At 38.6% G+C, this 13678-nt stretch overlaps 1 protein-coding gene across 1 annotated transcript in view; it reads left to right on the plus strand.

Moving 5' to 3' along the window:
- Positions 1–13678, plus strand: part of LAMA3 (laminin subunit alpha 3) — a 136598-nt gene that overhangs the window by 48854 nt on the left and 74066 nt on the right. Inside the window, exons 21-29 of the mRNA XM_087891338.1 lie at positions 789–931; positions 1515–1615; positions 1711–1864; positions 4101–4261; positions 5322–5430; positions 7383–7474; positions 8810–8981; positions 11547–11673; positions 11765–11904. Of these exons, the coding sequence (XP_087747464.1) occupies positions 789–931; positions 1515–1615; positions 1711–1864; positions 4101–4261; positions 5322–5430; positions 7383–7474; positions 8810–8981; positions 11547–11673; positions 11765–11904 (1199 nt within the window). The remainder of the gene's footprint in view (positions 1–788; positions 932–1514; positions 1616–1710; positions 1865–4100; positions 4262–5321; positions 5431–7382; positions 7475–8809; positions 8982–11546; positions 11674–11764; positions 11905–13678) is intronic.

Consider the following 13678-nt stretch of genomic DNA (forward strand, 5'->3'; position numbering starts at 1 on the left):
TGTGGATTTTAACTCCCAGAATTCCCTAGGCAGCTTGTTTGAGAAACATTAGACTAGATGAATTATATATCTTTAAAGCTGTAGATTATGAGTGCTATTAGGAGACAGTTACAGTTGACGGACATCTTGTACTGCTGATAACTTTTTTGAGCATTCATTTACTGGAAAATTTAACTTGGTTGCCATGAAGTAGATAAAGTTTGCATTTGATGAGCTTCATGGCTAAATTTAGGATTATTTTTGTTTGAATGAAACTACCATTAGCAGCAAACATTTTTTAATTTATTTACCTGAGAATAAAGTAATTGTCTCCATGTTCATGTTTAACTTGGTTTCCTCATTTTATTGTCCAACTCTGGTTCTTGTATCCCAACTGCCAACTTATTTCACACAACATTCATATAGAAACTATATTTTAGTATTTGCTTACAAACCAAGATTTTATCTGTAAGTAGAAATTAACTAAAGGTGCTGAAGTTCAGATGTAACAGGAAACTCCAGCTTTAATAAGACAAAATGTGAGCTCCAAAGCTGGGTGCAGGGGGAAATATGGACACATGGCTTGTTCTTTTATTCTAAATCACACATTATTTATCTAAGATCATTGCATTAGAATCAGGCTGCAGATTCTCCAAGGAATGGTGTCCATGCTGGCAGATCATGTATGGAAATGTATCTGAGTCTTTTCCTTAGCCCCTTCAATGGCTGACTGTCTAATTTGAATTAAGTAATGTTATTGTTGGATGAATAATGTTCAATAAATTATTAATTTGATTGTTTTTCATCAGGGATGGATCAGAGCAAAGACATCTTCTTCCCACTCAGTAGAGAGCCAGCTTTTGTAACTGTTCCAGGACAAGGTTTTGCAGATTCATTTTTATTGGGACCTGGAACTTGGATGTTTAAAATCAGGGTAGAGGGTATCCTTCTGGTAAGAAGAAGATCTATCACAATAATATTTATATTTTCAGAAACTAATTCTCTGTTAGAGTACTCCCAAACAAATACAAGGGAAATGTCTATTCAGAAAATGAAATCTCACACTGGTGTAAAGAATGAGTCAGGCACATGCTTCAAGCACTAGTAATAGAATCTGACTTATACTTGAGATTCATCCCTGTAAAGGCAGTAGGAATCTGATGGATATGTTGAATATAGAATTGTGCTTTTGAGCCACAATTGCATATAGGATTATTTAGAAATTTGTTTCAATATGGGTAGACAACATATAGATTGATAACTGCTATGTGATATATGAATTATATTATTAATCCTGAACAGACTTTAGCCTGAACCTTGCTTCTCTAAATTAAGTATTCTCAGAGATGTGGACTTTTTGCTCCCAGTTTCCCAGCCAACATCTCTGTTATTGAGATTCCTGGAAATTGAAGTTCACATCTCTTCAGAAAGCACAGGCTGGAGAAATCTGGTTTATAGGGTAATTTTGTTGACATTTTCATATAAACATTAATGGCTGTTGATATGCTTATGCTAGTATTGTTCTGTCACTTTAGGATTACCTAGTCCTCTTACCGAGTGACTACTATGAAGCATCCATCTTGCAATTTCCAGTTGTACAGCCTTGCACATATTCAGGATATGTCACAACAGATAAGTTAGTATCTCAGGGACATTAATGGGTCTTTTATTATGAATCTCTAAAATTTATGATGATGATCCAGTTAAACACTTTTTTTTTTTATTTTCAAGTTGTTTGCAGTATGAATACTTGCCAGTGGACAAATATCGCTGTGTTTTTGGTACAGAGGTAACATTTTTCTTGCATGGGGGAGAATACCAAAAAACAACTTTCCAACAGCCAACGGTCAAACATCCAGTGATGTCTCGTATTAGTGGTCAAGGGGTAAGCTATCCTTATAGAATGAAATTGGTTACATAGTGCCTATAGTATCTCCTGACAGTTTTTGTAATTGAAAACACCACAGAGGATATATATTGTGTAAAAATACTGTAGAGACAGTTCTTTTTTTCTCCATGGTGTGTGTGTATGTGGGTAGAATGCAGTATTGCAGGCTAACTCTGACCACTGTCAGGAGTTCAATCCTGATTGGCTCAAGGTTGACTCAGCCTTCCATCTTCCAAGGTCGGTAAAATGAGGACTGAGATTGTTGGGGGCAATATGCTAACTCTGTAAACCACTTAGAGAGGGCTATAAAGCCCCGTGAAGCGGTATATAAGTCTAAGTGCTGTTGATATTGCTATATAACCATCCCCCTCAAAACAGGGCATGATAAAAGGTAGCATCTGTATCTCTTTCCTCTGAATGGTTAAGGGAAGGTGAGCTGTTGTTACCCCTCCAAGGTAAATCAGACGGGAAACACAACGAGATGAACTAATTCTATTTTATTGTAAGACTACATTAACAGAATCTTGCAAGTCTAAAAATACAAACTTACCACCACCACTTATAACTGTTTGATAAATTAGGGTGGGTCCTTCCTATGTTTCTTCTCCTGACTATTAAGTCACTGGGGCTCCTGCATCTCTGGTCTGATTCCTAGGCAACATCTCTTCCCCTCATTTTCCAAGATCATCTACACATTCCATTACAATTGTATATACCATTCTAATAGCTTCCTTGTTTGTCTATAGATTTGTCACAGCATGTGCCATATTGATACGTTTTTGTTTTATGCATCTTCTTTCTGGATCTATGTGCACATTGATAATTTTAATGCTCTATTGTGGGTGCTCTCCCAAAGCTATGGCCAAAAAGGAGCTTATTTTATGACTGCCATTGTAGATGTGAATAATTATGAAATACTTCTTTACTAGAAGTCAAACTGATGTGGTTGCCCTACCTCTACCTGTTTAGGCTTCAGGATACCCCAATCACTCTGCTTCTCTTTTTCTGGGCAGGTTGGTGAACCAGTGGATGCAGTCATCCACCATCTTTGTTTTTATGACTCATGTAAGCCCTAGAGGCATTCTGAAATACTGTATAAAGATGACACCAGATGCTAGAATTTTCTTTTACAACATTGTACTAAAAATCTAATTAAAAAACAACAACAAGTAAGGTAGAGGGACTAGCTAATGCCACAAAAGATATCTGCAAAGACATAGACACCATGTTGGAAGCTAAATGTATAGGGAAAGTATTAACTCTGGAGAATGTAGAAGAAAACAGTTATTATTTTCCTAGCAAAAAAGCATTTACAGGTTTACTTCCCTTGTTACTCTCCTTTGCTTTAACCCTTAACCACAGATGGACTATTTCGCCTACACTATTACAGACATGAGGTCATAATGACCGCTATAGCTGCTGGCCATAGTCCAGATAATTGCACTACAATATTGTGACTAGTGGTTCTGTATCTATTGTTGCAAAAGTTTCAGAAGACCATTTGAATTTGTTCTTGCTATGTAAATTATTGCATGATGTAGATTGTAGATGTAGATTGTAGATTGGTCATCAATTTCATCAGGAGCTTCATAATACCTATTTTCTTCTCCATTCTCCAGGGTTAATACTTATACTTACCTATACATTGAGCTTCCAACATGGTGTCTATGTCCTTGCAGATATCTCTTGTGGTATTAGCTAGTCTCTCTACCTTACCTGTTGTTGTTTTCGCTGATGTCAGAATTGGTGGCGGCTGTGGGTTCCTCATCATCCATTACAAAATTTTTGTTGCAATCTGATTCCACTTCATTCAGATCACTCTCTGTTTCTTCATACCATGTTAGAACAGTTTCTTCAAAGTTTGGGTCACCAAATCACATACTATTTGGCAGAAAATGTGGCCCCGACATTATAAAAAATATATATGTTAACGAAGATCTGCGGTCAAAATGACCACAATTCAAATTCAAACACCGCTACAGAAAACACCAAATAACTTAAGTAAGTGCGATGCTGCATACACACTTATTGGCAGGAAAACAAAAGCTATTCACAACCAGAATGGTCCATGTCTAAAAATAGGGGTGTTCCAAACATTTTGGAAAACTGTTGCAGTCACTATGACCGCAGGTCTGTGGTTATGGGTTAAAAACCGAGGTGATAATTTAGTGCATGAAGTAGCCACCCCTCCATTATTCTGATAGCATCCAAGCATGATTTGAATCTTCTTTAGGTGAATCTACAGATCAAACTGAAGGTTCCCCAAATTGGCCGCTATGTAATCATCTTTGAGTATGTCACAGATCATGATCTAATGTATGTCAGCAATATACAGACTGAAAGTCTTGGACAAGTGATGGAGGCTAAAATTAATATATACAGCTGCACATATAGGTGAGAAAAATGTAATAAGTTGATGTTTTGGGCTTTAATAATTTAATTATACCTGTCTTTCTTCCTTCTTTCCTGGGGTTCTTAGTTTCCAATGCAGTCCTTTTCTTTATCTCCTTTATTTTATCTGATAAAAATAGCACTCTAAATAACATGTTTGTTTTTCAGGCTCAGTTCTTTGCCTCTACTTTCAAGAAAACAGTTGTAGTTTCTTTCTCATTCAATTAGACACATACTGTTAATCAAGAGGGTTTTTTTCTTATATAATTGAAGTGTGGATGATATGTAAAAACTTAAAATCATTCCTGTTACACTGAAAAGAATATAGAAATAGTTTTAAAATATTAAATATCCTCAACAAATTTAAGCTAAGAAAGGGCAGAAGATGTTTTAGATTCTACTTCTTGATATTAATATTTGCATCCTGCCTGAGGGGATGATTTCCAGAGGAATGAAAGGCATTTTGATTGCTATTTCTATTGTTGAACTATAGCAATAATTTAAACATTTCTTTATATGATCACTCATGAAGACTGGGAAATGAAACCAGCAGTGGAATTATGGGGCAGCTGTATAAAAGCACAATTTGGGTTTTTTTATCCTGTATTCCTGGACTAAATACATACTTCAACACATCTTTTTCATTATGTTTTGAACACACATCTTCAGCACTTTTTAATACATGGATTTAGTTACTAGACTTCTGTTGTATCCCACACAGTCCTAAAATCTGTCCACCCTGGTTGTGACTCTTTTTCAAGTTAATCTTGTGTTAACATTTTTTGTCATGTTTTGTAAAGGCATGTATTTGTAGAATAGCCTTAGATACCAGCTGTTTCACAGGCCTACCATAGAAGAACAAACTGAATGGTGAACTGAAATCTGTAATGTGCATGTATTGATTGAAAGCAGTGGGCTTCTTTATTTAATTTAAAATTGATATGTAATTCATGCATTTGGTGATAGCTTCATAGAGAAGTTGTTCAAGGCAGAAAAAAACCCCTTCTTTGGAATTGGAGAATATTAGGACTTAGTTACTAACTACTTTTAAAACCTATTCCAGCTTCCTGTGTCGCAGTGTTGTGATCGATGATATGGCTCGTATTGCAGTTTTTGACCTTTTGGCTGATACAACATTACATCTCAGATCATCAGCTATAGATTTTCTACTGGTGAGTTTCTTATATTTTCCTGAACAGAATATCAAGAAAATATGCAACTATTTTATATAGGAAATATAGAATGCTATCTTATTCCAGCTCAACCAATTATTCTTCTGCTCTATATATCTGCTTTGGTGTCTCTCTTGTAGCTTTATTCAGTTGTCATGATTCTATCTAACTTTTCTCCTTTGCTGCCTGTCCATCTCCTTTTATATCCTTCTGTCCATCAATGGTCTTGTTCCCAACCCCAAATCCAGTTTTTCTACATTTCCAGCCCAAGACCCTTCCCTTTTTCTTCCATTTTTATTTCTTGTTATCATTACTACAGGAGACTGAATTAAGAAGTAGTGTAATGAGAAATATAAATGTAAATATACATGTATATGACTGTATGTGTGAATATTGTATTTCGTCTGTGCAGGAGAGAATATAGGTAGTCTTTGTTCAGCAACTAATTGCTTGGTGACTGAAGTTACAACAATATTGAATAAGGACTTGCAACTAATCCTTGTCGTTGCGGCTGTTGTAGTGTCTCTGTGGTCACATGATTGTAATTTAGGTGCTTGGCAACCAGCTTTCAATTATCCCATGGCAGTGTCTTACAGTCACGTGATCATTATTTGCAACCTCCACTGCCAATTTCCAGCAAGTGAGTGGGGAAGCTGGCAGGAGTCATAAATGGTGATCACATGATGTCACACCTAATAATCATGTGGGATTCACCTAACAATGGTAAATGGAACTGCTGGAACTGCCTTTGTAAGTCAATGCAGCCACATAGAATAACAAAGCTGAAAGGGATCTTCGAAGTCTTCTAGTCCAACCCTCTGCTCGAACTGGAGACAAGATGTCATACTTTACAGCTGCATTGCTTAGCAATGGGGTTGCTGGTCTTAGTCACTATCATTAACTATCACTATCATATACCTATATCATTCAGGATATAGGTATATGATTGTGTATATGTGTTTTTATGAATGCAGAAGACAACTCAAGAGGAATTAGTTAGTTTGCAATAGTGATGAATATCTATAGCTCAGGTGTAGGATGAGGGTGAAAGTTCATCCTCCAAGGTTGTAGGTTGGTTTCCGAACATTTCATTACCAGGCTAGGTAACATCTTACGTGTCAGTGTTCTTCTGTTTATAAGGGCTCCGGGTATCGGTGTGTCAAGTGAGGTTCTTGTGATGGGTCTTGAAATGGGTCAGGTGATAAGGAAATTACATCAGGTCACTTAGTTAGTTTCAAATCCTCATTTGACCGTAAAATTTACTGGGTAGCTTTGAACCAGTTCTCTCTCTCAGCTTACCTAGAGGAAATCCCCACATGAGCCACCTGTCTCAAAAGAAAGTCAAGCTGCAAAAGTATGGATTTTCTGGAACCACACAGTACACTAGATAAAGCAATCACTTTTCTAGAGATTCCTCTGTTTGAAAGATTCAAATATGGTAGTTTGTATTCTAAGGTCTTTACTGCCACCTTTTGGTATATGAAGATTTAATCTTTCTATGTCTTCCTTCTCTCCTTAATAAAAGCAAACAAGCTGGTTTAAGACAATTCTTCTTGTTGTGCCATATCTGTCATTGGACATTGGCAATCATGTTGGTGATCCTATTTTTAGCAACAGCCACACGAAAAAGTGCTGCTCAGTTTAAGACAATACAGTGAGTAAATGTTGGCCAAGTTAATCCCATGTAATGAGCTCCCCTCTATGCACCATGCTGCATTCATAGTGCACTCACACATCCTTCTAAATACAAAAATACTGTAGGGCAAAGCTTTAAGCCAACAAGTCCTGCGCTCACAAGTCTCAACAAACGGATTAGTTTTTAGCTAGAAAGCTTTCTTATCTTTACTTTTTCTAGAAGCATAAGTAGAAGTTTAAATAATATGCAGCCCCCATTTTCACATGCTCCTGTTAATGGGGAAAAAGTTAACAGACACATTGTCTTTCTTTCCTAGCATAAAATTTGCATTATTCCAGTTGAGGATTTTTCTCTGGACTATGTGGAACCTCAAGTTTATTGCATTGCAACATATATCCATGGTTCAAGGTAAAATGCTTCCTTCCCTTTTGCTTCTCATAGAAGTTGAACTTTAAGACTTAGTAATGTGAATATTCTCCGTTTGCTCAGCATTTTGGGACTATTTACAATGTCCATCGTGCAACATAGCTTTCACTCCATTACTCTAACGTAAGAAACCTTGATTGAAGTAGTCAGACTTATTTGATCTTAAGACTTTCCAATGATGCTGATACTTTCCTCTAGATAAATTATGTCGTTTTGTCTATCAAAGGATTCATGTTCAAAGAATAATTTTGCTATTTGAGTCATCATATGGTAAACCCTTTGGTTGTGTCCTAAATGTTGACTATGCAGTTGAACTTGAATTAATCCTATTTTCCTGATTCACACAACACACTGAACTAGCAACTAACTAGTTCAGGTTCTAATCAGAACTAATCAGGTTCACCTGATACGCCAGTTGAGTCCCTTTCTAGATCGGGACTCCCTATGCATGGTCACTCAGGCACTCGCCACTTCCCGCCTGGACTACTGCAATGCTCTCTACATGGGGCTCCCCTTGGGGTGCACCCGGAGGCTCCAGTTGGTCCAGAATGCGGCCGCGCGGGGGATTATGGGAGCGATGGGGCGCTCCCATGTGACACCTCTCCTGTGCGAGCTGCACTGGCTTCCTGTGGTCTTCCGGGTGCGCTTCAAGGTGTTGGTGACCACCTTTAAAGCGCTCCATGGCTTAGGGCCGGGGTATTTACGAGACCACCTTCTGCCGCCAATAGCCTCCCACCGGCCAGTTCGCTCACACAAGAGAGAGCCTCCTCAAGGTGCCGTCGGCCAGACAATGTTGGCTGGCAACCCCCAGGGGGAGAGCCTTCTCTGTGGCACCACCTGCCCTCTGGAACAACCTACCCCCAGAGATACGCACGATACCAGACCTCCGGACTTTTCGTCGGGCCCTGAAAACACATCTATTCCATCTAGCCAGGCTGGCTTGACCCTATCCTTACAGCTTTAAATTTATAATTGGTTTTAATTGGGTTATTTTAAATTGATGGCCAAAAGTATTTAATGTTTTTTAAATTGTTTTTAAATTTTATATGTTGTGTTTTTACCGTGGCTGTTCACCGCCCTGAGTCCTGTTGGAGAAGGGCGGTATATAAATTAAATAAATAATAAATAATAATAAATAAAACTATGTTGCAAGGATTAGCACAACATACTAGGGTAAATATTTTGCAGTTTGATTGTTGTGGGAACAGAGTTATTGAGTTCACAGTCTATATTTTGAGGCATATTTTATTATGTTCAATGAGCATTTTTTAAATATGCCATATTTGACATTTATTTGGCATTCTTCTGTCTTTAAAGTGCCTCCTGTATACCATTGCAATATGAAAAGCCTCTTGAAGCTATAGTTTTGGAAGCTCACAGGAACAGCGAAGTTGTGGAAGGGTCAAGATATGTGGTCTCCTGGGATTCATTGAGTTTTCCTTTATCACCTCTTCACTCAGCTAATGGTGTGACTCTGTCTTCCTCACAGGTAATTTACCTTTTGCATTAAAAGTAGAAAAAGTCCAGTAGGGACTTTAAGCCCGTTGGTTTGTAAATATTAAACTTACTTGCTATGGAGTTGAAGGCCTGAAATTCTTTGAGTACTTCCCTTAACTGATTTGCAAGAAGTTGACATCTAGTAAAGAGATGTAGTAGCTCAGATGACTCTTGAAGCTCATATTCCATATGGAAATTCATTTTGTCACCTGAGGGTGGAGATGAATACCTCATAATTTTCTATATCTATGTTCAAATTCGGTGGTGAGTTTCTGTTTATTGTATATCATTAGAAAGTCAGTGTATATTTATTTATTTATTTATTTATTTATTTATTTATTTATTTATTTATTTAGGTAGTTAGTTAGTTAGTTAGTTAGTTAGTTAGTTAGTTAGTTAGTTAGTTAGTTAGTTAGTTAGTTAGCCACCCATCTCATTTGGAAGCGAGTCTGGGCAGCTTACAGCATTAAAAGCCTTAAAAGCATAAGATAAATATTTCAAAACTGATAAAAATGGAGTTACAATCAAAGATAAAAATTATAGTTAAAAGATGGGGAAATAAGGAGCAGGATGTATCTGTGGGATCTGGGATTTCTTCTTAACTTATCAACCACCTCCAGTGTGATGGTCTCCTGTTGAGGCTCCAAGCCATCTGGCAGAACCAAGTCTTCAGGGCCTTTTGGAAAGTTAGAAGGATGACAGCCGATCTCACCTCAGCGGGCAAAATGTTCCAAAGGGCAGGAGCCATAGCAGAGAAGGTCTTCTCTTGGATCCTGCCAGCTGAAAATCCTTGATCCAGAAAGGGGCCTGCAGCTGCCTTTTCTGCCGGTGTGGTCGGGGCAGGCCAGTCCCATTGGGATGAGATGGTTCCTCAAGTATCCTGAACCCATGCCATGCAGGGTTTTTAAAGTTAATAACCAACACCTTGAATTGCACCTGGAAGCAAACCAGCAACCAATGCAGCTCATGGAACAGTGAGGTAACATGGGCCACCATAGGGGCCCAAAGAACTGTCCAGGCCACTGCTAATTGAAGCTTCCAAATGCCCTTCAAAGTTAGCCCCATGTAAAGTGCATTGCAGTAATCCAAATGTGAGATGACCAGAGTTTGAATGACTGAGTGTAGGGACTCCCAATCCAGGAAAGGCCACAACTAGTGCACAACACAAAGTTCTCCAAAGTCTCTCCTAGCCATGACTGCACCAACTCTTTGAGCAGGAATTGCATCTCTGGGAGACCCCTAAGTTGCAGACTGGGTCTATCTGGGGTAGTGCACCCCATCCAGAATTAAGGTAGTTAAAGTCCTGGATCTTGAAGCTCCATGCACCCAAAGCCATTCAATCTTTGGGTGCATGGAGCTTCAAGGTTCTGCCAAAGTCTGTTGTCCCCCATCCAGGCCCCCCCACAGCTTTCAGGCACTGTGAGAGGGCAGCAGCAGCATTTCTTGGATCACGGTTGTGGAAATGATACCTCAGCCTCTCATGGTGAATGATCTCAGCCACCAGCTTCATGTAGATGTTGAACAGAGGTGGAGAGAGTACTGAGCCATGAGGCATTTCATAAAAAATCGGCCATAAACTGGACCTCTCACTCCTTATCAATGCTGATTGAGCCATAAGAAGAACAGGAGAAAAAGGCACCATGTTGAAATTGCAGGAGGTGGAAAAAAAGAGTATAATCTTCTGCCAATAATATTGCTTAGTTTATAATAAAATTTTACTATGAGCCACACTATATCCAATTTCTGGAAAATGTCAACCATGTTTAGAGTAGCTAAAGGAAGAAGTTTGACAGAGAACAAAAAATGGAGCTTTACCAGCAATCTGAGAATGCTCTGTATTGGTGTTTGATAGATTACTTTTATTTACGATATGAGCTTCTATAGTCTTGTAGAGAATTCAGTGGTGGGTTTCAAATTTTTTTACTACCGGTTCTGTGGGTGTGGCTTGTGGGCGTGGCATTGCTTGATGGGCGTGCCTTGATGGGCGTGGCAGGGGAAGGATACTGTAAAATCTCCATTCCCACCCCACTCCAGGGGAAGAATACTGCAAAATCCCCATTTCTTCCCGATCAGTTGGGACTTGGGAGGCAGAGAATAGATGGGGGCGGGGCCAGTCAGAATTTTTACTATCGGTTCTCCAAATTACTCAAAATTTCCGCTACTGGTTCTCCAGAACTGGTCAGAACCTGCTGAAATCCACGTCTGAGAGAATCGTAAAAAGAAGAGTAGTGAATTGTTATTATGATTTTTTCCTTCACAAGCTGCAACTACTTGAAATCATTTACAGTTTCTAAAAATAGCTAAAGTACCATACAGTTGAAATATCACACTTGATGAGCAGGTTGTTCTATTTCTGTTCCATTTTAGTTTTAAGTCATTTCCTGAGAAAGAGAGGGTTCAAACAAAAGTAGGTCAGAAAGTTTTTCTTATTAAAGTAATCAAATACCTTCTACTTCATTTTAGTATTAAATCAAGGAAACATTAGTGTGCAAACATAATGCTCAGTGTTCACTTTGTGATGACCAATATATTAATTTTCACATTTTTATGTTGACAGAACCAAATTACCCTGAATGGGAGAGTCCCACATAAAGGCCGATATGTGTTTATCATACATTTTTACCAGCCAGAAAATCCAACATTTCCAGTGCAAGTATTAGTGGATGGAGGACAACTCTGGTCAGGTAACCTCGATTTAACAGTGTTTTAGATTTTTTCGGACATTTGAGTTTTCATAGATTAGATGTGTCCTCAACCCACTTCTACCTGTTCTAGGTTATTACAATGCTTCATTTTGTCCACATACTTCCGGATGTCGAAGTCTGGTAATGTCTGAAAATCATATTGAATTTGATATACTTAAACATGACATCTCAGTCACTATGAAAATTCCTAATGGAAGAACAATGGTATTGGTAAGTTTAAAAACTGCTTAATTTTTAATTGAGATAGAGACTATCCAATTACATTTACTTATGCTCTGGTAAGCTAAAGCTTCTACTGGCCTCCCATATCTTGCCAAATGTGTAAAACTGCAATTAAGAGTTCCTAGCCATGATGGCCAGTAACTGTGATAGCAGCAAATCTAGGGACTTGTAACTCCACATATCTCGAGGGTCCTGAGTTAGAGAAAATTGATTTGGGCTATTGCACTATGTTGCACAAAGTATGACTTTTGAAAATTGCTCAAAACTGTATTTTGTTCAATCCATGTATATACTACTAAAACTTTCATGTCTGTTTTATTATTTGTAACCTTCAATTAGATGATTTTGGAATGTAAAGGGCAAGAATTATTAAACCAAAGTAACTCAAATGGGTTGACTTACAGAATATTGTGACCCATGACGCCTGTGGAAATGAAATTTGAGGAACTTGTTGCCACTTTAACATCATAGTGTGGCTGCTGTGGTCATTGTGGCCATGTGATCCTCATTTTCAAGATTCCCTGAAAGCTTCCCATAAGTCAATTGGGAAGCCAGAAGGAACTAATGTGATTACTCACACTCCTTGCCACCTTCCCACTATCAAAGTTTTTGCTTGTGGAAAGCTTGCAGAGAGAAAGTCTGCAAGGGAGAACGTGGCAGAGAAGATTGCAAGTTGTCTCCACTACCGTGCATTCTTGGCCAGTCCCTCAATGCTTGCATCATAGTGGACACTAGCTCACTCTCTTGCTTCCTCCCTCACCTGGCAGCAATCATTTACCTGCCTGTGGGGAAGGAAGGATGGATGGATGGATGGGTCGGTGGATGGATGGATGGAAGGAAGGAAGGAAGGAAGGAAGGAAGGAAGGAAGGAAGGAAGGAAGGAAGGAAGGAAGATTTCTGAAACTCCCTACCAGCTTCCCACAAGGAAAGTCAATGGAGAAGCCAGCAGGAAATTGGAAGTTGCTTTTCCTCCCAATGCTTTTTTGTCCAACAGTGGTCATTCTTTTCTCTATTTAGGTAAGGAAATATTTCTAAAACAATGACCATACATGTCATAGGTGTGTAATTATCATTAAGCTGCTAATCAGGATTAGATTGCTAATAACACATTTTGCTAGTTGCCAAAAGCACCACTTGTTTCTAGTAGTTTTCAAAAACAATTCAAAATGTTATTATGTATTTGGACTTAGATATATATTGAAGGGGACTGTGGTGGCTTTAACCGTGATTAAAGACACTGAGCTTGTATGCTGACAGCCTGGGTTTGAGACCAGAGTCCTGCGCAACAGGGCAAGCTCCTGTTGCTTGTCCCAATTCCTGCCCATCTAGCAGTTTGAAAGCATGCAAATGCAAGTAGATAATTAGGTACCGCTTCAGTGGGATGGTAACCGCCATTCTGTGCACCTTTGGTGTATAGTCGTGGCCCCATGACAATGGAAATGTCTTTGGACAATGTTGACTCCCTTGGCTAAAAAATGGAGATGAACACTGCCCCCTAGAATTGAGACAACTGGACAAGGGAAACCTTTATATTTACCTTTATACATCAGAAGGGTCTTCTTTTCATTACCTGTTGAAATTCTACATACTCTTTCAGAGACCCTGCTCAGAATAACCCTACTTCTGGGCAGATGTTTCTCATTTGTGCTGTTCTTCATCTTCTCTTTGACATTGATTTTTTCATTACTTTCATAAAAATCTTGAAATCATTGTCTTCGTACCATCCCAAAATACAACCCTGGTAAAATATACTCACTGCATT

The sequence above is a fragment of the Pantherophis guttatus genome, chromosome 3, assembly GCF_059756535.1.
Source record: "Pantherophis guttatus breed Tessera chromosome 3, ASM5975653v1, whole genome shotgun sequence".
NCBI classification, from domain to species: Eukaryota; Metazoa; Chordata; class Lepidosauria; order Squamata; family Colubridae; genus Pantherophis; species Pantherophis guttatus.